This window comes from Lithobates pipiens, unplaced genomic scaffold (genome assembly GCF_037356315.1).
Source record: "Lithobates pipiens isolate NorthernLeopardFrog02 unplaced genomic scaffold, aLitPip1_a1.2 Scaffold_13, whole genome shotgun sequence".
Lineage (NCBI taxonomy): Eukaryota > Metazoa > Chordata > Amphibia > Anura > Ranidae > Lithobates > Lithobates pipiens.
The window spans coordinates 289822556-289848881 of NW_027507718.1; the positions used below are offsets into that span (position 1 = coordinate 289822556).

The window sequence follows — 26326 nt, forward strand, 5'->3', positions numbered from 1 at the left end:
CCCTTTATTGCTGGTAAAAAGTGAACAAGACTAGACAATTCAGGCCAACAACTATTTCACATGTAGCACATGGTTTTCAAGGCCTATAGTTCTACAGAAAAACACCCATACTTTTTTTTACTTTAACTATATCTGTATAGTGTGTTCTCTATAATATACACTATTGGTAGCCATCCCAGAAAGTTTCCCTCCTAATGTCTGCAGTTAAACCCATTTAGTCCATACACATCTGGAGGGGAGTGGGCACCAGAGATGGCTGTTGGGCACACAGCGAACACTGCTTTTTGAACATAATGGAGGGTGAATAATCTTTCTAAAGCATGCAGTGTTTTGGAGCCACCTAAATTATTCAGTGCATTATGAAGATTTAAATCTGTTGAGAAATTAATTATACATGATAAAGTTGCACTTGTTCTCTTAAAAATACGTAATTGTTAAATAATTTATCTTTGAGTCTGGATCTGCTTTTACATTTAAAATTTGATGGATTACTTTTTTCTTAATTTTTCAAAAGCTGAGAAGATGGAAGGTGGAAGCAGCATTTTTCTTTTCATCTTCTTAAACACAATAATACATGTAATAATAATATACAATTTTTTTCTGCTGGAGTAGTTTTTCATTTGTAGTTATTATTTTTGTAATGTCCACTATGAAACCTCTGTTAAATAGATTTTCCCACTTTTATTGAGAAAGAGTTTATTGTATTCTGTTGGGAAGTTTTGCCCAATGGTAGTGCTTGTCTCCCTAAAGCCTGCTTCAGTTAGCTGTTTTAAACCTACTTAAATTAATTGACAGTTTAAAGTGGTTCTAAAGCTAAAGTATGTTTAACAATAATGTTTTTACTTATCTGAGCATTCATTTGATCTAGCTCTGTGCACGTCTGGAGCTCTTCTCTCCGTTCCCATTCTGGTCTCACAGGGTTTGCTGGGGCAATTGCTGTCAATCAAAGCCAGTGACGAGGGAACAGGGTGCAGGGCCGAGATGCAGACAGAGAGGCTCTGGAGTGAGCACACATGAGTGCCTCCATAGAAAGCATCTTTGTATGTGGGCATTCACCAGGAGGGGAGGAGCCAGGAGCACTGTCAGGGGACCTGAGAAGAGGAGGTTTGGGGCTGCTCTGTTCAATTCCATTGTATAGAGCGGGTAAGTATAAACCTGTTTGTTATTTAAAAAAATAAAATAATCAAAAGTTTGCAATCACCTTATATTCCTACAAATATATTAAAGCACAAGCTTAGTAAGCGTATAGCTAGGTATATATTTTTCTCTCTAAGTCCAATACTAATCTTTGATGCATAGAAAAATATTGTTAAAATTGGGGGGAAAAATACATTTAACTATTAAACAGGTATCGCTTCGCTTAAAACAAAATTCCTTTTCCGATGTATATAAAAGTTACCTATTCTAAATTGTATTCTACTTCCAGATTTCTGCTGTATCCTATGAAATAACTGCTTTTGTTTATGTCAGATACCAAAGCTTTCACGGCAGCAGTGGGCCAGAGTTACAGTGGGATTTTTGGGGGGACTCTAGTAATTTTTTTTGTTTTTTTGGTGTGGGGTTCACCTTTAAAATCTATACCAGGCTGCAAGGGTATGGTATGGATTTAGGGGGACCCCCATGCTGTTATTTTTTTTTTTTTAATGCAAGCTCTTTTATTTAAATTCTGCTGACACCAGGGGTGACTCAATGCTGTTAGGATGCTGGCTGGTGCCGGCTTCTAACCAGCACAAATTGCACTCAAAATCACATCAAAAACTCATGTAGATGTAATTTTCATGCATTTCTATTGAACTCCATGGACCACAAAATCGCACTGCATTGCACCAAAGTAGCAGAGCACCCTTTCCCAAAGTCACATCATAGCTGTGCTGCATTGATGTGAACTGACACCGTTGGAAGCAATGTTATTTTCATTGTCATGCAATTCAGTGTTACCTAAGTCTCATCTTAAATTGCTCCAGTGTGAAAAGGCCTGACTAATGTGATAACGCGATATGAAGAAGAGAAAAAAACTGCGCTACAATTCAGAATTTTTTTAAATAAAATATACAATTGATAAGAAAAGCAGCAATTGAGCTGTGAGATAGACACAGAAATAAACAATAAAAAGTGTGAGTGAAGTTGCACATATATTGTACGAGGAAAAAAATTATTTACACCATAAAAATGATATGTTAATAAAAAGAAAAGAATAAGTCCTTCCACAAAGTGATATTGCACCAGTGTGTTAGTAGAATGAGTCACACATTCTAGGGGTGGTAAAGGGGAATCATCCGCATGGTAATTACACCATCTATCACCCACAATGTGACATGATCGCCACCATAACAGAGATGCCTGCTTACCAGCTAAAATAGACCCCTTAAGAAAGAGGTCAGTATCACTTGTGGCTTAAAACCCAGCCAAGGCCTTTGTTCCTCCAAGAAGGGGGAAGAGATATTAAATCCCACTGTGCACGGAATGGTCACAACTACCGATCAGCCTACAGGCATGATTCCGTAATGATTGCGGTCCTCCTCCAAAAACATATAGCATAAGGTCCACCTCAGGATATCTCATATAGTGACATTCCCCGAGAAGAAAGCATAAAACTTGCCATGGTGTTTTAAAACTTTTAATTAAGAATAAAATGTTGCACTTACAACAGTACAGTATAAAATCACATGTAGAAAAAGTAGATACAGCTGATACACATTCTCCCGTGCTTCTGGGATCACTGTAGCTCGGTGACATCAGCACATCGCTCCTCCCAAATCCCCATCGTGTGATAACGCACCATGGATATCCAAACCCAGCTTTAGAGAGATAAAACTCACAAAAACACAAAATAAAGAACTTTGTTGTTACTTTTCTGTATGACTTGGATATTTAAGAATTTCAAGTAGCAGCTCAGTATAATACAGGGGGTCTCTGCACCCCAAATTGATAGCAGTACTGTAATGGATGGTAATATTGGTTGTTTACATTTAGGTATAAAAATACCACAGGAGTGTCTCCACCTCCACACCAGTATACACATCAGGGATGTCGAAATCAACAGCCCAGGTTCACTTTTAGGCCTAGTTCACACCATCACACTGCAGTAACGCAATGATACTCACATTAATGTGTGGCATAATGCGCAATGATGTGTGTGTGCTAATGTATCACAAGAGCGCAAACAGGACCTTAGTACAAAGAGAAATACATAGCTGTACACTGTAAGAAGCATTGCTCTCATTATTCATTATTGTTTCTATTTGAAGTGTTCTCCTTTACTCCTGACTAATGAAACATTTTGAAATTTCCCTCACTTTTAGTCCCCGTGACAATGGTCACCAGGACAAAGAAATAATCTTCCAAGCATGCACACAGACAGCAGTCTGACAGGATTCTGGCCTTTCCTTGCGCTACTAAGTAAAACAAGTTTTCAGCCTTTATTGCTACTTTTAATCAGTTCCTGTTTGCAAAAAAACGCTGCCACAGGGACAGTAAGTAAGGGGGAAGTCTCTGTAACAGAGTCCTAGAAAGCTGAAAAAAGCCTGATAGGGGTTTTAACCATTTTCCTGCTCTATCCAGAACTAGGTTTCGGCCTGTCATACACTTTAATTGTTCTGTATTTAATGCTTTATTGTCCGTTATGCCTATTTCTAGTTGGAACACATACTATATATGTTTTCCTTTGATGTTTTTTAAAACCGAACAAAACTTTATAAAAAAAACAAAACAAAAACATAGGTACGTAGCACGCACTTCTTACTTACTCCTTTTTTTACAGATAGTACATACATATGCAGCCATGAAATGTACTAGATCTGTGTGTTATGTGTGTTCCTCATGTAATTCCCACTCATACGATCCTGGCATGTAATTCTGTTTTAGGATGGACTTACTCCACTTCACTGTGCAGCACGAAGCGGGCATGACCAAGCTGTGGAGTTACTTCTAGAAAGAGGAGCACCACTTCTCGCAAGGACCAAGGCATGTGTTTTTTAATCTCTCTGTGTTAGACTCTAAAATGTATAAATACCTTTAGAAGGCAGCACTACTGAAATAGGAAAAAAAATATGTGACGTTGAAGGCGAAAGGATGCCAAGATCTATTGTTCTTCCAGTTAATGAACGTTTTAGCGTATTTAAAAATTTTAATTTTGAAAGCCCCTCATTCTTGTTGTGCCTCTGTGCTGGAATGGGTAAAATACCTGTCAGGTTTTTATAAAACTATTTGTGTCCAGATAGGAAGATCTACTTTCTGTCCTGTAGATAATTCAAGACATGAGAAGAAATCGGCCCTTTCAGACAGTTGACACAAAACAATTCTTGTCCCAACTGGAAGATTTACCTTGTATTCTTGTTTTGATGACAACTCAAAACTTTGGATTTTCTTTTATTTCCAGTCCCAGTAGTTACCAGGAAAAATAGAAAGAGTGAGTCCTCTAGTGGTAACATAGGTAACAATAAAAATCTGACAGGGGTACTAATTCTTTCCCACTTTATTCAAAACTAAAAAGAAGAATGTTTAGGCCTTAGATACACTTTATTGTTATTTTATGATAGTAAATGATCAAGTTAATTATTTTTAAGTGCAGTTCCACTCAAAACTGATTTTCTGATTTGGTAGTGGAACAGAGTTCGATTTGTGATTAATCTTCACTGATGTACAGGTTTCCTACTCCCAGAACAACTATGACAGTCTAGGAGACTAAATGCAGCTGGGCTACTTGTGTCACCAGTTTGTTCTGCATATAAATGTGTATGTAGAATCCACCAGAGGTGACAGCAAGAAGCTTGGTAGGAAATCGAAGCTCTGAATGTGTTCATTGATGTACCTAGGTTGAAGTGAGTATCTTTTTACTGGACAAATCAGGATTGTAAAAATATAGAGAGATGAGATATAACAAAAGGAAGTCCGTGTGTGGACAGTATGAATTAGTCACATCCTTTCATTATTTCTTAGATGTTTTCCTATAGACAGCACAAAAATATGTTTTTCCTCATATTTTTTTAAATTGGCTACAGGGATCATGGCTGACACATTACTTTGTTTTGGGTTGCACTGACCATTAAAATCATAGCTACTGTTGATTGTAAAATTTGTTTTATGATCGAAAACAGAATGGACTTTCTCCACTACATATGGCTGCTCAAGGAGATCATGTGGAATGTGTCAAGCACCTTTTACAGCACAAGGCACCCGTGGATGATGTCACCCTGGATTATCTCACTTCTCTGCACGTTGCAGCACATTGTGGACATTACCGTGTCACCAAACTTCTTCTAGACAAAAGAGCAAATCCCAATGCCCGCGCCCTGGTAAAGTAAACTGCATGCTTCTTTCTACTGGACTTTGTATTGTACATGTGTGTGTGTGTTTATTTAAATATATATCTATATATATGTATATTTATATATATGTATAGGTATATAGGTACTTCAAAAGGTTTCCACACTTTTTATAACTCTATTAAATATAAAAAAGGGCAGAAACTTTTTAAAGACCCCTCGCATACACACACACACACTTGAAATTTAAGATTTTAAGATGATGGTGAGATGTTTACTAACAATCTAGCTAAAGCCAGTAGTCAGGCAAGCTAGATGTGTCTATGTGCACTGTAGACACCCCCCGTAATGTCTGTGTCTTGTGGCAACAATTTACTACTATGCGTTTTAACTTGAGAAAGGTTTGCTCTAGGTGTTTGCGGAGGTGTATGGTACTGTTCCTTTATAATCATCATCTAATCCTTTATAATCATCTTGAGACAATTAACACCAGACACTGAAGACAACTCTATATTGCTTACTTCAAACATCTGAATTGATGTAGTTGTTGATTACCATCGTGTTGCATTGGCTGCAGAACACTACTGTGGTTTTCACTCACATTCTACTTTTCACCGTTGCTTCTTCTGAGAGCTGCATGTTTGTTTGTTTTTTGAGTGTGAAGTGTGCATGGGTTTTCCTAACAGGTTGTTTCTCTAAACAGAATGGTTTTACTCCATTGCACATTGCCTGCAAGAAAAACCGTATCAAAGTTATGGAACTGCTAGTGAAATATGGGGCTTCAATTCAAGCTATAACAGAGGTAGAACAGGTTTTCTTAGATCACAAAATCTGCCACCCCATTTCCTGCTTTCTCTGTCCTGTCTCTGTCTCATTTTACTTGTAATATCCACTATCATTTCTCTCTATCCTCTTATTCTTCTGCTATTTTGTAAATGTGGAAGCCCACCTTGGTGTTGTGCAGGGGAGTAAAATGCCTGTTGGTTTGTTCCACAGTCTGGTCTCACTCCAATACATGTGGCTGCATTCATGGGCCACTTGAACATAGTCCTCCTTCTGCTGCAGAATGGAGCTTCTCCAGATGTCACTAACATTGTGAGTATGTCTTACAGTAAACTAAATGACTAGTTTTAATGTGCATTTTACAGCTTACTTGACAATTGTATAATTTCACCAGGTGTTTTTCTTTGTGAGGAAACTACCTAACCTCTTGACCCGCATGTCAGTTGCTGTATTTTGTTATTATAATGCCAGCATTTTCCACAGCACCTTGAAGAGTACTTCTTACACAGTGCAGCATAAACTCTAATCTCTTTATAAGAGACAGTTAAAGCCCAATTGAACTTCTAGTTTACATTTGGCTAATTGCATTCCCAGTGCATCAAAAGAAAAGGTGTGCAAAATCTTATGTTTTGTGTACTTTAGAAGTCAGCCACAGCGAACAATAAGCAAACCTCATCCCCCCTGCAAATTGAAGAACTCTATTTCAGCAGGGGGCATGCTAGACCGCTGTAGAGAGACCGCTACTATCACGCAGAGAGCAAGGGTTCCTCTATGCAACATAGTGGCAGGGAGCAATCTTTTTTAAGGCAGTGAATGCTTTCTAAGGAAAATTAACAGTAAGGCCTTATCCACACAGCAAGAATTCAGCCGATTCCTGCAGCTGGATTCACAAGTGGTTGCAGAAACTTTCAGGTGCTCAGCTCATACAAAGCAATGAGTTGTCTGCTAGTGTTCAGATGTAATAGCACATGAGGCAATTACCTGCTGTTAGTAGAGATGATCACCTCTGGATCTAAACCGCTTGAGTAAAAAGGTGATCATCTGTCCTTAAAGTAGTAATCTAATCTTAAACCTGCTCCCCCCTCCATTTTAAGGCCTATACTAAATATTCTAGGAGTGATCCGGTCTGGTCACATGATCGACTCCCAGTGCTGACTTTAGGGGAGAGGAGAGAGCAGGGACAACAACTGCAATGCCTGGGTGGTGACACCACCTATAGGCCTACTATGGGGTATCTGTTGTCAGCTGTCCCAACTCTTTCCTGAAACCAGCGCTGGGAGCCAATCACCTGATTGGACCAGAGTGCCCTTAGAATAGGCAAGTATATCAAACCTAATTGAAAATACTCAGATACGGAGTATAACCAAATAATAAGCCATAAGTGCAATGCGAAATAAAAATAAAAGACTTATATCACTCACAACAAAATTATAAAGACCACAAAATTAACATATATAGGATGCAGCAAACTTTTGCAATTGCTACAGTAATATGTAAATTCAATCTCGTACGAATATATCAAATTCATGCAGAAATAATAAAAATGTGCAAATGTACAGAATAATGTGCAAATATCAACATGTAAACAATATATATGTGCAAAACCATGCATAAAGTGCAAGTCCCAAATATATGTAACAGTCAGATAGATAGCAAACCAATCACCTAAACCCTCCTGGGAAGGTGCCCCCTCCCTGTCATTATTTAGGGACCTTGTTTCGAAAGACTTGGACTCCATGAACATTAGAAAAGATAAACCCCCCCCCCCCCCCAAATTGTGCAAGCAGGCTTAAAGCATTTGTGCTAAGAGGGATGTTGTGATCTGCCCTGTGGATAAGGTAGGGGGAATTGTCGTTATAAATAAAGATAACTATGATGGCAAAATGAGAATTTTGTCAGCTGCAGTAACCCTACTTTGGCGTATAGAATTGATCTTAGGTAGATAATTGATGGTGAATATAGAGATGGAATTTTAAATAAGAAGGAAAAGGCTTTTTCAGTACCACTGTTCCCTAAGATGCCTGTCATGCACTGCTTACCGAAAGTTCATAAAAGTTTATAGAATCTACCAGGTCGTTCCATCATCTGTGTAATTGATTCTGTATAATCTAGGACTGGGAAATACATAGACTAAAATTTGCAACCACTGGTGATGGGAACTCCCACTTTTTTTAAGGACACTAAACATGTGATAAATATTTTGCAGAACGTTCACTGGCCACGGTGGACGTGTCCTCATTATATACTGTACTGCAATCTCACATGTGTTGGGTCATGAGGCGATTGATAATTTTTAGGTAATTGGTTTGCTATCCACGCCTCTATAGTGGCCTTTGTTACATACTGTATATTGGGGACTTGCACTTCATGCATGGTTTTGCCCATATCTATTTTTTACAGGTTGATATAGTATGTGTACATAATTCTGTATATTTGCACATTTCATGTCTGCATGAATATATTCATATGAGATTTGAATTTGCATTTGCACTTTTTTTGGGGTGGATTATGATAATCCACCCCAAAAAAAGTGCAAATGCAAATTCAAATCTCATATGAATATATTCATGCAGACATGAAATGTGCAAATATACAGAATTATGTACACATACTATATCAACCTGTAAAAAATAGATATGGGCAAAACCATGCATGAAGTGCAAGTCCCCAATATACAGTATGTAACAAAGGCCACATGATACATATTATTGTAGCAATTGCATAAGTTTGCTGCATCATATATACAGTATAATCATTTTGTGGTCTTTATAATTTTGTTGCAAGTGATGTAAGTATAGATATCTCTCCTGTACAGGCTAGTTAGTATAGGACATAGAATTAGGGTGGGAGCAGGTTTCACCCAAACTTAGGTTTAACTGTAGATAATTGTTGCTTACGTGGTTGCATGTGAACACCTACGAACAGCTGTGGCCGTCATCATCCTGTGATTGCTTTGTATGTGCTTGTATGTCCTGTGTATCCAGTCAGATTTAAACTGCTAAATATAGTGGAACTTTAAGACAAAAACTGTTAAACCTTAGGGTCTTGGGTTGTGGAAACAAATGAACACAGAGATAGGTATGTGCCCCCTGCTATTAGCACCCCGTTAAAACTGTATTCCTGAAAGCTAGCGCTGTAAGGCAGCAGTGCTGCTATAATGTGGTTTGCTCTCAAATCTTTAATATACACATATTACTTACAGATATACACAGATTACTTACAGCTTAAATTACTCAGAATAGGCAAAACAATGCTATTTATGTTGTCCATCTTATATAATTGAGTTGATTTGTGTAGCTTTATAAAAATCTGTAATGTACATTTCAGTGTTACTCATTGAAAATGTTTGTGTCCATAGCTAATTTATGTATGTAAAAGACATATAGTTTTGTCTGCTTTCTGTAACCCATTGAAACTGTGTCTAACTAGAAAGCCTGTTATTGCAGCCATTCGAAAATGATATTTTAATTATAGATGGATACAGGTGTCTTCCAACACGTGCAGTTGGGCACAACTTCTCACATGTTTATCCACTGTTGTGTATTCCAGACTCTTTAATGCAATCTGCAGATGTATACCGTGGTTAATAAAAACATTGGTAAAATAGTCAATATAACTCTATTAAAAAGTTCAAGGATCAGCGAATATTAGTAAGAGCTATAAGTTCTCAAGAGATTTGAGTTGATGATAGAGTTAAAAAACAGGATATGGCAATCTTATTTACGTTTTCTGCTGCTTATCATATTGATTTGTAATCATTTCAAATGGTTGTAAGCTTTCTGTTATTCATTTTTCATATGTATACAGTGCTGGTCAGGACCAATTTTCATTAAATTGACTACCTAAGCTGTTTTTACTGTATTTTTTGTTGCACGGTTCTATTCGCAGCCTATAATATACAGATGCATCTCATAAAATTAGATTAGTTAATTTATTTCAGTAATTCAGTGAAAAAAATTAAACTCATATGTTTTATATAGATGCGTTACACACAGAGTGGTATATTTCAAGCATTTCTTTCTTTTAATTTTGATGATTATAGCTTACAGCTAATGAAAACCCAAAATTCTGTATCTCAGAAAATTAGACTATTACATAAGACCAATAAAAAATAGGATTTTTAATACAAAAATATCAGCTTACTGAGAACTATATCCATGTACAGTATAGTATGCACTCAATACTTGGTCGGGGCTACTTTGGATGAATCACTGCATCAATGCGGCGTGACATGGAGGCGATCAGCCTGTGGCACTGCTGAGGTGTTATGGAAGCCCAGGTTTCTTTGATAGTGGCTTTCAGCTCATCTGCATTGTTGGGTCTGGTGTCTCTTATCTTTCTCTTGACAATGCCCCACAGATTCTCAATGGGGTTAAGGTCAGACAAGTTTGCGGGCCAATTGAGCACAGTGATACCATGACCATTAAACCAGGTATTGGTACGTTTGACAATGTGGGCAGGTACCAAGTCCTCCTGGAAAATGAAATCATATCTCCAACAGAGGAAAGCATGAAGTACTCTAGAATTTCATGGTAGAGGGCTGCTCTGACTTTGGACTTGATAAAACAGTGGACCAACACCAGCAGATGACATGAGTCCCCAAATCATCACAGAATGTAAAAAAAAATGCATTTCATTTTAAAATCAAGGTCCCAGAGCCTAGAGGAAGAGTGGAGAGTCACAGGATCCAAGTTGCATGAGGTCTAGTTTGATTTTTCCGCAGTCAGTGAGGATTTGGGGAGCCATATCATCTGCCCACACTTCCAAAAGTACCAATACCTGGTTTAATGATCATGGTATCACTGTGCTTAGTGGGCCAGCAAACTGGTCTTACCTAAACCCCAAAGAGAATTTGTGGAGTATTGTCAATAGGAAGATGAGACACAAGACCCAACAATGCAGATGAACTGAAAGCCTTCAAAGAAACCTGGGCTTCCATAACACCTCAGCAGTGCCATAGGATGATCGCCTCCATGCCATGCTGCATTGATGCAGTAATTCATGCAAAAATATTGAGTGCATACTATATTTTACACAGACATACTTCTCAGTAAGCCAACATTTCTGTATTTAAAATCCTTTTTTTATTGGTCTTATGTGGGTTTTCACTAGCTGTAAGCCATAATCATCAAAATTAAAAGAAGAAAAATGCTTGAAATATACAGGATCACTCTGTGTGTAATGCATCTATATAAAACATATGAGTTTTATTTTTTGAATTGAATTACTGAAATAAATGATTTTTTTTGATGATGTTCTAATGTTATGAGCTGCACTTGTATAGCAGTGTTTTCTACTGTCAAAATGTATATTTATTAAAATCTTCTACTCTGAAGGCTTAAAGCAGTATTAATCCCAATAAACAAAATGTAATACAGTATTACAGCTTACTAGTCTCCAAATGTGGAGGCTGCAATCGTTTTATATTTTAATTTATTTCTTTTCACTTTTTTACCTTATTATCTTCATCTGGTGATCTGACCAGTAACCCACTTCCTGTCTTGAGGTGTCTCCACTGCACTGGAAGAACAATGGAGACACCTTTGGACAGCAGCATTGTCAGTCTGGAGAGAGGGTAGTGTTATGCCACGTACACACGACCGGACTTTCCAGCAGACTAGATCCAACGGAATCAGTCCGTTGGACAATCCGATCGTGTGTGGGCGAATGCGATAGTTTTTCATGAAAAAAATCAGACGGGCCTAGTAATAGAACGTGTTTCAAATCTGTCTGATGGACTCGATTCCGGGAAAACCGTTCGTCTGTATGTTGGTCCGATGGACCAAATAGGACGCAAGGGAAGCTATTGGCAACTGGATATTAAACTTCCTTTTTTAGTCCCATCTTATGTCATCACTTTCAAAACAAACGGACTTTCGAACGGACTTAGTCTGTTTGTGTGTGGCTAAGTCCGTTGGAACTCCGCCAAAAGTCTGACGGGAAGACTGTCGGACCTAGTCTGCTGCAAAGTCCGGTCGTGTGTATGCGGCATTAGGTGCACCAACAAATATAAATGGACATGAAAAAAAAAAAGCTGATCTTCAGGTAACTTTTGGTATAAATGTTCTACATTGATGAATAAAAGCTGACCGTTATATGCATCTCTGTCAGTGTTCAATGGATTGTCTCATTGCTACTTTTGCATGACAGCTTGGTCTGTTAAAAGAAGTTGAAAAATAGCATAGTTACTGAATACTGACCAGATCACCAGGTGATAATAAAGCAAAACAAAAAAAAAATCCTATGAAAGGAAACTAATGCAGCCACTACATCTAAGAATTGGTAAATTCTGAAATATATTTAATTTGTTTTGAATAATATTGCTTTAAAGTGGAAGTACACCCATTGATTTAAACAGTTAAAAAAAAGGCATGCCGGGAATGCTAACTGCACATTGGCTGTGCTCTCAGCCAAACTATCAAACCATCCAATGGCTGGTGTCATAACGAATCACATGTGCAGCACCATAGCAGTTGAAGATTAAACAGAGGCAAAGATGGCAGCTTCCTTGGCTGAAAACGATAGGGGAGTTTACTTCCACTTTAAGGAAAATCTATTACTTAAAACAGGCAGACATTTGCATTTTTACAAATTCTGGTCTAGTGCCAGCATGTTATCTTTCTTCAAAGCATCTGTTTACCAACCGTGCCATTTTGTGCCCCACTGCAGCTTATGTTTTTATGTATAGCCCTTCCCATGTATGAGAGGATTCATTGGTTTGTTTGTAAGCAAAACCCTATTTAGTTGCGAATTTAAAAAATAATTGGATTAGATGTGTCAGCAAGCAAATAATGTGACTTATTATTTTAAATTTACTGGCAAATGCAATGGTATGGTTGATGTACACTATCATACAGTAATCATTAATTTTTCATAATTTTAATATTGTCGCTTGAAGAGCCTGCATTTAGTTATATGTTGCACAGTGCAACATTTTAGTGTACTATCTCCACAGTAAAATAAACACCTCTTGTTCTTGTTTCCCCTCTTTGTTAACATCAAGAAAAGTATCCTTGTGCATGGAACTTTCTGGTCTCTCATATTCTTATAAGACGATCAAGGGGCCTTCACGCAGTTGATGATGGCCAGCCATGCATGCATGATCCAGCCACCATAACAAATATTCTTAACTAAAGTATCCTTGTGCATGGATACCAAAGTATCCTTGTGCATGGAACTTTCTGGTCTCTCATATTCTTATAAGTCGGTCAAGGGGCCTTCACGAAGTTGACAATGGCCAACCATGCATACATGATCCAGCCACCCTAACAAATATTCGTAACCAAAGTACACAGGGCGTACATAGCATACCCATTCCTCTCCCTCTGCTGCCACCAACATCTCAGAATTGCTGGTGAGGGATTTTCAATTTTGGGAATGTTGTCTGAAATTTAAAAAGGAATTCCTTTCTGGAAAGAAGCAGTATTCATTTAAAATGATAAAACTGTTTAAATGGCTAAATGCAACCAGTTAACAATATTGCATTCTTTCCTTGGAATTAGAGAGTATTTATTATGCAGACCAGCACTTGGTATTTGTAATAAAAACTGCCCATCCCTTCTTATACACCGTTCTGAATAGAAGCGCAACAGTCTTCTATAGGGACATGGGAGATGAATTTATTTTCTTGAAACAGCTGTTTAGCTGCAGGGCAATGACCATGTTAGGCCCTAATCTGTGAATTCTTTCACATATGAATGTTTGATACCTTTGCCGTGTGTCACTGTAAAGTATTTCAAAAGTTAACATGTATTGAGTTAAGGTAGCCCAATCACTTTTAAACAGGCTGCCAACGCATGGTAAAAGACTAAAAACCGATCTAGAGCATGGGTGCTGTGTTGCACCACAATGCAAGCCAATGGGATCTATTGTACTTGCGTGCTGGGGTGCCACACTAAATTAACAACATCACAATGCACTGCACTAAATTTCATACATTACGGTGTGTTGTGGTAAAACACACACTTTAACAAAACAATCACTTTAATGGTGGCCCCATCAGCGGTGTAAAAAGATGATATGCCATGAATTTATTTATTATTTGAATACGGGACAATTATGCAATGTGATTATTTTTTAATTATGTCCCGCTAAATCTGTACAAATAGTTGATGCATATAGTTCTTCTATATCCTCACGTTAATATTTTGTTTTCAGTAATTAGATATTATTGGTTAAATATCAGTTTTTTTTATATGTGTTGAACTTTCTACAAAATGTTTCAAGTTTTTGTTTCAGTAAAACATAAATAGTTTTTCAGGCATATTAACTAATTTCCATCTCTGTATTTGCAGAGGGGAGAGACGGCTCTGCACATGGCTGCTCGCGCTGGGCAGGTTGAAGTGGTTCGTTGCCTTCTCAGAAATGGTGCCCTGGTAGATGCCAGAGCCAGGGTAAGCTACTGTATTGTTTGCAACACTGGAACATTTGTTGGGTTAGAAAATGGAAAAGGAGGATAGGGGAAGAATTTTCAGCTTTAGCAGAGGAGCTATACATGAGCATAGCAATGATTTTTGTAAAAGTATATTGCTTAAAATGATGGCCTTGATTTACTAAAGGAGTACATATAGTGAAACTGTGTTCACCTAATACCCAATCATCTGCAAGGGAAATAAATAAATAAATAAATAAATAAAGTGGGATTTTGCTTGCACGTGATTGGATGATTGAAGGTAACACAGCATTACCTCAATAAGCTAAGGGAACATACAAAGTGAAAATTATCTCTATATGTCTGTTTATCTATATCTATCTGTCTATGCATCTGTCTATATAAACAAAAAATATTTTCTGCACAGAATATATAAAATATTAAATTGTTTATCCATTCTGCTCTGGAAAAGCCTACAGTTGGAATCATTGTAAGTGTCTGTGCTTAATTGTAAATGGCCATGCTGCAGCCTTCCTTCATATTTTATGCTACTAGCCTAGCCATGACGGGGATCCCTGGTACCTATAACCCCACTGCTTATGCCTAATAGCTTAGAGAATACTAATAGCTTTTTATGTTTCAGTCAACATATTGCAACTTTAGTTTTCAAGTTATATGCATGCATGTAATATTACAGCTGTTTTCATTTACACACTAGTCATTTCTTTCATTCTTTCTTAAAGATATTTGACAATAATGACTGATCCAGATTAATATGTTACATACAGCTTGCATCTAAACTCACTGAAATGCAAAAATGAATTGCACCTGTTCTAGTACACACAGTATTCATGGGCAGTATTAACTAAGGCTACTTTCACACTGGCGTGGGCGTCTGTGGTAAAGTGGGGCTATTTTTAGCGCCGCTTTACAGTAGTTTTAGCAGCGCTATTCGCCACTGCAGTGGCGGCTTGACAGCGGTTTGTTGGCGCTGCCCCATTGTTTTCAATGGGCAGGGGTGCTTTAGGAGCGGTGTATACACCACTTCCACAGCGCTGCAAAGATGCAGCTTGCAGGACTTTTTTTACCGTCCTGCAAGTGCACCGCTCCAGTGTGAAAGTCCTCGGGCTTTCACACTGGAGAGACAGGAGAGGCTCTTTACAGGAGCTATGCAGGCACTATTTTTAGCGATCTAGCGCTTCTAAAGTGCCTCAGTGTGAATTTAGCCTTATGCCGCGAGACATGAGCAGAATGTTCATCAGAAAAAGTCAGACGGAAGTTTTTCATCGTATATTCCGATCCTGTGTATGCCTCATCAGACTTTTTTTTTTCCGAAAATTTTGACGGACCATGTTCTAAATATTTCCAACTGAACCACTTCCTCTCGGGAAAACGGCTCATCTGTATGCTGTTCTGACGGACCAAAAATGATGCATGCGACACAAGCAAGTACGAGACAGAAGCTATTGGCTACTGGCTATTGAACTTCCTTTTTCTAGTCCCGTCATACGTGCTGTATGTCACCATGTTCTTGACAATCGGACTTTGGTGTGATCGCGTGTATGCAAGTTTCAGCGGAATTCCGGCGGAACTCCGTCAGAAAAATCTTCAGAGTTTATTCCGATGGGAAAACCGGTTGTGTGCACAAGGCATTACACTCAAGTTAAAGTAGAACGCTAAGCATGTTGTCCTCGGGTTTGCAGCTTAAGCAGTATGCTCCTTTAAGCCTGAAGTTTTTGCTCCAGTTATTCTAAATATATATGCTATACAAATCAATGAAATTTACTCATATAGTATATAATATTGACGTTTGTGTGTTTTTAATTAGAACTTATTCACAAAGAATTCTCAATCACCAAACAGGTTTTCACTCCTTAAATTAATGCTTTGTGTCTAGTGAGGAAAACAAGGTTTCATGAAGCTGCCATTAGTTGTTTAAAAAGATACAATTCTCACACCATAGCAAGATTTAAAGCTGAATTCCGGGCAGTATTTTTTTTTCTTCCATGCAGTGGGGATGTGCCCGCACTGCATGGATTAACTGTTTTTGTCTAGGGATCCCGAGAGTTGAGATTAGGGATGAGCTTCGTGTTCGAGTCGAACGTACCTTCGACTCGAACATTGGCTGTTCGTCCGTTCGGCGAAATCCGAACACTTGGTCCGTTCGCGTCAAAATTCGCATGGCGCTCACGGCCCCAATGCACTGCGATGGCGCAGTGCATTGCTGGCTCATGATTGGCCAAGCATGCACTGTGACCCTGCATGCTTGGCTAATCGCAGCGCCAGCAGCGAGGAGAGCCATGATCGGCCACAGGCAGGATGCCTGTGGCCAATCATAGCTCAGGCTGTGTAGTGCACGCCCCACACTATATAAGGCCGCCATTGAGGCGGCCTCATGTAGTATTTTGGCATCTGAAGCAGTGGGTGTTCTGTGTACCTTCAACACAGTACACACCGATCGTTTTTGGCTGATTTCCTATCTTGCTGTTGTGTAGTGGTTATTGTCTGTGCCCTGACCGCAGTATACACCACTATATTCACCTCACCTATATAGCTAGTGATCTATCTTTAATAATAGAGCTTGCAGTCAGTAGTGTTAGGAGATAGTGCGTGCTGTCTGCGTGCCTGTACCCAGTACATACCGCTATTATCCACCTACATAGCTGTTCTCTATTTGAGCCCAATTGCCATCTGCAGAAGTTATTGGAAGTTGTGTGTGCCTCCAGCACAGCACAGTATACATCTGTATATACCCCTTTATCTCTGCTGTTTTCTGGTTATTGTCTGCGTGCCCTGACCGCAGTATACACTGCGATATTCACGTCACCTATATAGCTAGTGATCTATCTTTAATAATAGAGCTTGCAGTCAGTAGTGTTAGGAGATAGTGCGTGCTGTCTGCGTGCTCTGTACCCAGTACATACCGCTATAATCCACCTACATAGCTCTTCTCTATTTGAGCCCAATTGGGGTTATTTCCTGCAAATTTCTGCAATAAAACAGGGCTAATTCCTGCAATAAAACTAGAGTATATGGCAGAGGTTGCAGTGTGGTGGCACCAGCACCAGTGCCTAAGGCCCAATTTTTCTGCCCCTGTTTAACAGGGGCGTTTAAGTACAATTTTTGATGCAATGCTTTGCAGCAGGGCTAATTCCAGCAAAAAAACTAGAGTATATGGAAGAGGTTGCAGTGTGGTGGCACCAGCAGCAGTGCCTAAGGCCAAATTTTTCTGCCCCTGTTTAACAGGGACATGTAATTACAATTCTTGATATAATATTTCACAGGAGGGCCCCTTCCTGTGCCCACCCAGAGTAACGGTGAGGACTTATAGTGTTGTGGCACCAGCACCACAACCACCAAAGGTCAATTTTTCTACCACTGTTCAACAATGGCATGTAATTACAATTCTTGATATAATCGTTCACAGCAGGGCGCTCCAGCGCCCACCAAGAGTCACTTTGAGGGCTTACAATGTTGTGGCAAAACCAACACCTTGTTCCGCCATTTCTGCAGAGCATATAGGGCAGGCCCCTACTTTCAAACATCCAACTTACAAACATCTCCTACTTGCAAACGCAAGGAGACAGCAGCAAGTGAGATGAAAAAAGATGGACGACAAAACAAATTATACAGGGGTGATAACCCTTCCCTATGTTTTCCAAAAAGCTTAAAAATAGTTTTTTTGACTGGAGCTACACTTTAAAAATGTACCAGTTGAAAATTACAAACAGATTCAACTTAACACAACAAACCTACACAGTCCCTGTCTTGTTTGCACCGCCTGTATACTGCTGTTCTGAGTATATAGGGCCTGGGGGCCACACGCATTTCCTTTTTTTAATATGGGTACAGGGTTCCCCTTAATATGCGTACAAGACCCAAATAGGCTGGTAATGGGCAGGGAGGGCTACCCATGCCATTTTTCTGAATGATTTTCAACCATATTGCAGGAACCAGATATAACATTAAAACCGCAAGCAGTTTTCAATGATGTTATTTCCGTTTAATGTCATTTTGTGCAGGGACTGTTCTAAACACGGGAAACACGTGGCACTTCACAGGCATACTACAGACACCCCCCAAGCACCATATTTAAAGGAATATTTCACTTTTTTTTTTTCACTTTAATCGTCAGTAAAATCAGTGCTCCCGCCAAAACGGACATTTTTAAAAACATTTTAGGCATTGACCCATGTCCCCTGGGGCAGGAGCCAGGTCCCCAAACCCTTTTTAGGACAGTATCTTGCATATTAGCCGTTAAAATTAGCACTTTCCATTTCGAACGTTCGAGTCCCATAGTTGAGATATACCTACCTAATTGCTCGATCCTCCCAGGGGAAGATTGGTCCCTTCTGCTTATGCTGGAGGATTGAAGGCTCTGTGTTCACCCCTAGACAAAATGAGTACTACATGGGAAAAATAAAAATTGCCCAGAGTTGGGCTTTAAGTATGTGAATTAACAAATTAGTACATTGACTCCCTTTTGCTGAGAATACATATATAGTTATAAAGCAGTGCATGTAACACTGTAAAGCAGTGGATGGGCCATTCACTGCTTTATAAATATGCCCCTGATGTTATTCTGAGCAATCTAAATTGTGTACAAGCTGGATTACCACAACAGATATCACGCTTTGATGTCCATGAACTTCATTATTTAATCACATTAGTAGTATTCAGGTTTAACCCTTTCAAGTTTAATATGCTAGGGCAAAGATGTGTGCAACATTTGCACTATTAAACATGCCCAGGTACAGCCTTACTTTATATGGCATATGCACCCTAAATTCTGACTACACACAGTGTTATAATCTGAAAAATACAGTGAATATCTATTGACACAGCTATTCAACGTTCCATTGCTTTTTCTTGGAGCTCTAAGTTCACTGGAGGAAATTCTACCAGAGAATGGTCATTGCTTGTATTTAGTAGACAAGTGTATATAACTTTACATTGGTGGTTCTATTGGGGGTAAGTGAACTTAGCTTAATCGTAGTGTTTGAGAATAAAACATCTTCGGCTCTTGGTATTGTAATTACTGTCTTCATAAAACATGCAACATTTTAAGATGAATTTACTTAGATTATGTTCTGTTCTTACCTCTACTTTAGGAGGAGCAGACACCTCTACACATTGCATCTCGTTTAGGGAAAACAGAAATTGTTCAGTTGTTGCTCCAACACATGGCTCATCCAGATGCTTCTACTACTAATGGCTACACCCCTCTTCATATCTCTGCTAGAGAGGGGCAGGTAGATGTAGCTTCAGTCTTGCTGGAAGCTGGAGCTGCACACTCTGCGCCTACTAAGGTAACCACTTCATTTTTCTGCATGACAGTATTGATACTCAAGTACATGTAAAAACATAAAACGTGGCATGTCATTGTGCAGTAGTGTATATATTACAAGATAATTTATAGCACACACATTGCCCCTTTTTGTGCATGTACCTTTATACCGCATCTCTCCTTATATATTATTACTGATATGTTTTGCAATAATAAGGCTTTCCTGCTAGAGGGCAATAGAGCACAGCCTAAAGCATCTCACTGCAATGCAACATCATCCAGTTATTTAAAGGGGTTGTAAAGGTAAAATATTTTTTACCCTAATGCATTCTCTGCATTAAAGTAAAAAACCTTTCACAGGCATCTCCCCCCCCCCCCCAAAAAAAAACTCAATGTATCTGAGCACGATCTCAATCAGGCACTGAGGCCAATCTGCAGCAGCTCTTCTCCCCTTTCCTCTTCTCACAGGAGTCTCTGCAGCAGTGATAGCCATTGGGTCCTGTTGCTGTCAGTTAAAGCCTTTGAGGAGGGAGCTGGGGGGGGGGGGGGGGTTTCTATAGTCATGCAAGGCCCGGCTTGGGATTGAGCCCTAATGAGTTCCACCACGGCAAGCAGTTTGCTATAGGGGCACTCCGAGAGGAGAAGACAATAACAGGTAAGTATAATATGACTATTATTAATTTTATACTTACAAAGCAATTTATACTTGCATTTGTATAATAAATGTAATTTGTACAGCATGTGCATATTGTGCATTGGTGTAAGTAAACCATTCAATTCACACTTTGCTCTATAAGAGGTTTTTCTTATGTTCTTACATGAGTGGCATACAGTATGTACACAAGAGACACGTACACTAGACTTAAAGTGATATTAAACGAAAAGTATATATTTATTATATTCCCAATTCTTAGATGTGCATTTGTTTTCTTTTTTAGGCTTTCTTTATTCTATATTAACCTGGTGATTTGGCCAGTAAGTCTGTTGTGTTCAAAAGCCCTCTTGCAGATATTTCAGTTGCAAGAATGAGTGCTTGCAATAATAAGTTTTATTTATGTAAAACCTTTATCCTAAAAGGAAAAAAAAATCAGTTTGCTGTAACTGCATATAAAGTATTTGCTGGAATTTGGCTTCAGTGCATTAATGTATCATAATCTGCTAGTACATCTAACACTCCCCTCTCCCAGACTGACAATGCTGCTCCCCAAATGTGTCCCGTGTGCTCCTTCATCCAGGGTGAGGGCACTCTAATACAGGAGGTGTGTTACTGGCATGATCACCAGGTGAAAACAGAGGGGGGAAAGCCTAAAAAATGTAATGCAGCTACTACATCTACATCTAATGACTGGTAATCTGGTAATCTGCAATATATTACATTTTTGGGGTTGGGCTTAATACTGCTCAAGGGCCCTTTCACACGGATGTGTCCGTGTACGGGCTCCACTTTGTTCAGCAGGGATCGCTCCGTCGATCCCCGTTGAGCAAGCAGATAACAGGTCTGTCTCTGCACACTGTGCAGGGACCAACCTGTCAGAGCACTGTTCTCCTCTATGGGGGGATCGGATGAAGAGTCAATTTGCATCCGATCCGATCCACCAGACGGATGAAAAAATAGGGTTTCCATCCATCACACTTTTGCGGATCGTAGTGGGTCGGATGTCAGTGGACATCCACCGCTTCATAGACCTGTATGGAGCGTCCGTTCAGGTCTGCCTAAAAAACTGACAGGCAAACCTGAAAGGTCTGCCCGTGTGAAAGAGGCCTTAAGCTTCTGATTCAAGTGTCATGGCTGCAGTCCTCACTAGACATCTAACCTGGGAAGGGATTTGAACAGTTTCAATTAATTTAAGTTCTATATGATTACCTTGACTCGTATGGTACAAACCAATGTAAAACAGAGACGCAGTATAGCATCTATAATGATTTTCACATATGACTACAGTTTTTACCGTTTGAAATTCAAATAAATATTTTATGAGAAAATGCCTATATTACCATAGATAAGATTTTTCTGAAATTTCTCTTTGCCTGTCTGTTTCTAGTTTTAATATATATATATATATATATATATATATATATATATATATATATATATATATATATATATATATTCAAATTCTTTATTTAAAGACTTTATAACAACTTAACACAAAACACAACACAATTAGTATGGCAACCAATACCCTAATGCAAATAAGTTTGTTCTACTGAAGGCCCTTAACATTGATATCTTACTGGACCAACACGTAACAGAATCGAACAGAACAATAAGCTTGCATGGGATACTGGGTTTACTCTTAGCAGTACGGGCAAACAGGTAAATATTGAAGGGGCATGGGGTGAGGACAGGCTTGCAGGAAGGGGGGGTAGGGGAAGGGAGGGGCTGAGCTGAGGAGGGGGAAGAAGATAAGAAAAAGGAGATGGAGGAGAGTAGGGAGAGGGGAAAGGGAAGAGTCGCTGCGAGAAGGAGGACAGAATAGGTTGGATTACTGGGCGCTAGCTCCGAAAAGGGCCTTACCCTTGTCTGAAAATGTAAACATATTCCAATAGATCCAGGTTTTAGAGTAGGGTTTGTGTTTATTTTGAGTTGACAATACTAAATCTTTCATAGTGTTCAGTTCCTCCACTCTTGTCAGCTATAGTGAAATCAAGGGAGGGTGTCGGCCTTTCCATCTCAATTCAATGCACCATTTGGCGGTGTTAAGGAGGTAGCGTAAAACTGATTATTTGTATGTTGTCTCGGATATCAGAGACATGGAAAAGGAAAAAGACTGGGTTCTCTGGGTGAACTTTTGCGAGATTCTACATAGATCTTTCCAGAAGCTAACCAATGTGGGGCAGGAGCAGAAAAAATGCAGTAAAGTCCCTTATTCCTCAGCGGTCCAACACATTTGGGAAATATTTATGGAGTACTATGTAGCTTTTAAGCCTCTAACCTGACACAAGTATGTAGCCAGTTTTTTTTTTAGAAGAGAAGTTAACAGAGGTAACCTACATGTTTCTCCCAATATTCTTTTAAGAATCTCCAGTTGTGACAACTGGCACACAAAAAGTACACACAGGCCCAAGTTATTATTCCTTGCCACAGTAACCATGTCATCGGGATATGTGTGTCATACTACATACCATCAAAAGTATTAAAGATCAATGTATAGATAAATGTATTGCAATAGACACCACACAACAAGATAGAGATGCCTTTCAGCTGTTAACCGAGACAAATTCCTCTGTGATCTTGCACTTTTTCAGAAGGGATTTACACCCCTACATGTGGCTGCTAAATATGGAAGCCTGGATGTGGCAAAATTACTCCTCCAGCGCCGTGCACCGCCAGATTCTGCTGGAAAGGTAAATCCATGTGATTAAGTATAGAGCTGCATAGAATATTATATGATTGTGAGTATGCCTAAGTATAGTGTTCAACGTAATAATTTGTTATTATATCTTAACAACGATGTTCACATGGTTATAAATGTTTTATCCCGTTAACATACACCATGCACCATTCATGTACTTGTTAGTCTTACACAATTAATATAAAGGCTATTTTTTATGACTACAATGCAAATGTGTATAGCTTCTGTAGAGCTTTAGTAACTAACTGTTTTAACCTCATAACAAACACGCCCTTTGCAGAATGGGCTCACACCACTCCATGTTGCTGCTCACTATGACAACCAGAAGGTGGCGATGTTGTTACTGGATAAGGGTGCTTCTCCCCATGTCACAGCTAAGGTGAGGTTTTATGTCTGTCATTACACTAAAATGTGTGTCTGTAGCAGGGCGGTATTGTAACAGTGTATTTATTTTAGTTAATTTACTGTATAATCAGTTTAGATTCTTAAAAAATGAAATACAATGCCTTAGGTAAGAGGCTTAATGTACACAGCAAGGGAAAGTATGTGATTAAAGTAGTTCTAAATTCAGCCACTAAAATTTAATGTCCTGTAAGTTTTTTTTTTATAACACATTTCTTTTTATTTACAAATTTATTTTTATTTTGTTTTGAATAACAAGAATACACAATACAAACAAAACAAAAAAAAAGAAAGCAAAACCACAAGCAGCCTTACAGGGCCCAAATGTGCTCTTACAGTAGAAATGCAAAAACGTATCCGGCCTCATTGGCCCATGAAGATGTAGTGGCATAGGCACCAAAGGGCCACACATCCCCTCCCATTCCAGACAAGCCCAACCATTTGAGATACACTACCCTGTAGGACTCTAAAGTACCCAATGGAACCCCATTAACGTATATTGGACTTGATGTTCCCAGAAAAAACAAGGTGTAGGCCCCAGCATTAGCAAAACAGGAGAACCACATTACATTCCCGGTCTAAATGTACTGTATGTTTTAACATATTTATATAATGTCAAAAGTTCAATCTGCAGCTTTCACTAAAAGAATACCTGGTAATCCTGGTATCCTGCAAGGTCCCTGTGTATGCACTTCCTGTTATGGGATCACAACTGTATCTTATATGTACTCCTGCGGTGTGTCTCTATCACAGGTGCCATTGTTTGAGACCACAAAAGGCTGTGCCAGTACACATTGTGGAGGCATGGTCCATTGTTGTCACCTTTAGGAAGTAGGTCAAAAACAATGATTGCAATTAAATGCATGTAGACATGAATCGGCTAAACTCCTCTTTCCCTTTAACTGTGTTTATAGCTGGGAGACGGGACAGTCTTCCTGATCACAGGATCACTGTGATTGCCCATCACAGTGATCACATGATTGGGGGCCCAGAACAGAAACCAGGTGCTGACTGGAACAGCTTGGTTACTGTGCTAGGAACACACAGTGAGCTTGCTCTCTCCGACGGATTTGGTTGTCAGAATGTCCGACCATGTGTACAAGGGCTAACAGTGCTTTAGCAAACTAAATGTCACCCAGTTGGGGATTAAATCTTCTTTAAGAAGAAATTAAAGTACCTTAGGAACCAATAAGGTTTCAAATTACTAAAACAAGAGTACTAAAAGATAAGTTCTGATTGGCTGCAATTTGCTGTGTATTCTTTGCCTCTTTCAGTAAGCCATCCATTAATCGATGCAATGTTTTTAAAGAATGATTTAATAGGAAGCTTCCAGTTTAATTTGTCAAATTACAGTCACAGAATAAACCTATAACCCAATAAAGGAACTGCTAAATCAAAATGTTGTTAGATAAGTAAATAAATCTGCTATCATGGTGAAATAAATTGTATCACAGAGAAGGTGAAATCTTGTCTCTTTTCTAACATTATAGAATGGTTACACTCCTCTGCATATTGCCGCTAAAAAGAAACAGATGCAGATAGCTACTACTCTACTGAACTATGGAGCAGAAACCAACATTCTGACTAAGCAAGGAGTCACCCCTCTCCACCTCGCAGCCCAGGAAGGGCATGCTGACATGGTGACACTTCTGCTCAACAAACAAGCCAATATTCATGTTGGAACAAAGGTGGGCTTTGGTTTTATTGTGAAGATTCAGATGCTTTGTTTTAACAAAGTATGTAACAGTGCAATAGATTGCTGTACTGTTTAGTTTATATTAGCTCTATCGGGTCAACTCTTTAGGATTTTCTTTCTCTTTTACTTTCACTTTCAATAATAATGGCAAACAGGTCGAATGGAGAGGGTGCATCCCACAACGAGGGCACAGACAGCAATAAAAACTTGCAAGCGTTCTAATCCCCGGCACTCTATCCAAACCTAAACAAAATGTTTTTAGTGATACTTTAAAGAAAATTATGGCTTTATTACAGTAAGCCCTGTTGAGACTGTTATTCTGGTGTGTTTTGTGTTATCCTTGTTTATTATAAACAAATTGCATGCATATTTCAGGCAATACGTTCCATGCGGCATAGATCCAATCTAGAAAACAATCTTATCAAAGTGCTTAGCACCCAGTGTAGGTTTTATCATTAGCAGCCCCCCCCCCCCCTTTAATTAGACTTCTTTTGAATGAAACCTGTGCTCTCTTGGTCAACAAGCTTTTTCTAGGTCAGTGTCTTTGGAAATATGGAAGGTAAACACTGCCAGGCAAATTCAATTTTCAGAATAAGGTCACCAGTAGCAGCCTCCATGTCACTGTTAGTACAGGTGCCTTTAAACATTATAGCCCAACTCCGAGCAAATAAAAAAATGATCCCTTACAGTGGGATTTAAAAAATGTACTTATCTCCATTCTCCCTGCAACTAGACTGGTCTCTGCAGCGCCTGCATCCCAGGCTCTACCGGTCTTGAGTCCTGATGTCATTAGGACCAGAGCAGGGTCCATAGTCCTGCACTGGATGTGAAGGTGCCAAGGGACAGTCCATTACCAGATTGTGGGGAGCAACGTCTCTGGTATAGAGGAGGATCAGGTAAGTAAAATTGTTCCTCCTCTCCCCTGGAGACAGTGTGCAATTAACCATCAGCCCCACTGCTAAAATAATTTGTTTATTTGCCCAGAGTTGGACTTTAAGATGTCCCCTTTACAGTTGGTAAAATAATTATTTGATCCCCTGCAGGTTTTGTAAGTTTGCCCACTTACAAAGAAATAAAGGGTCTACATGTTTTATCATAGGTGTATTTTAAAGCATAGGGACAGAATGTTAACCAAAAATCCAGCAAGAAAAACTATACAAATTTTTA

General features: G+C 39.1%; 1 protein-coding gene across 35 annotated transcripts in view; it reads left to right on the forward strand.

The window, feature by feature from the left end:
* The window catches only part of ANK2 (ankyrin 2), a 749119-nt gene that overhangs the window by 562559 nt on the left and 160234 nt on the right, over window positions 1-26326 (forward strand). For 29 of the 35 annotated variants that reach the window (XM_077476764.1, XM_077476769.1, XM_077476760.1 and 26 more), the window contains 9 exons: window positions 3865-3963; window positions 5097-5294; window positions 5968-6066; window positions 6261-6359; window positions 14342-14440; window positions 19530-19727; window positions 22955-23053; window positions 23342-23440; window positions 24954-25151. In XM_077476764.1, the coding sequence (XP_077332890.1) occupies window positions 3865-3963; window positions 5097-5294; window positions 5968-6066; window positions 6261-6359; window positions 14342-14440; window positions 19530-19727; window positions 22955-23053; window positions 23342-23440; window positions 24954-25151 (1188 nt within the window). The remainder of the gene's footprint in view (window positions 1-3864; window positions 3964-5096; window positions 5295-5967; window positions 6067-6260; window positions 6360-14341; window positions 14441-19529; window positions 19728-22954; window positions 23054-23341; window positions 23441-24953; window positions 25152-26326) is intronic. The other 6 variants (XM_077476766.1, XM_077476771.1, XM_077476788.1 and 3 more) reach the window with 2 other exon arrangements.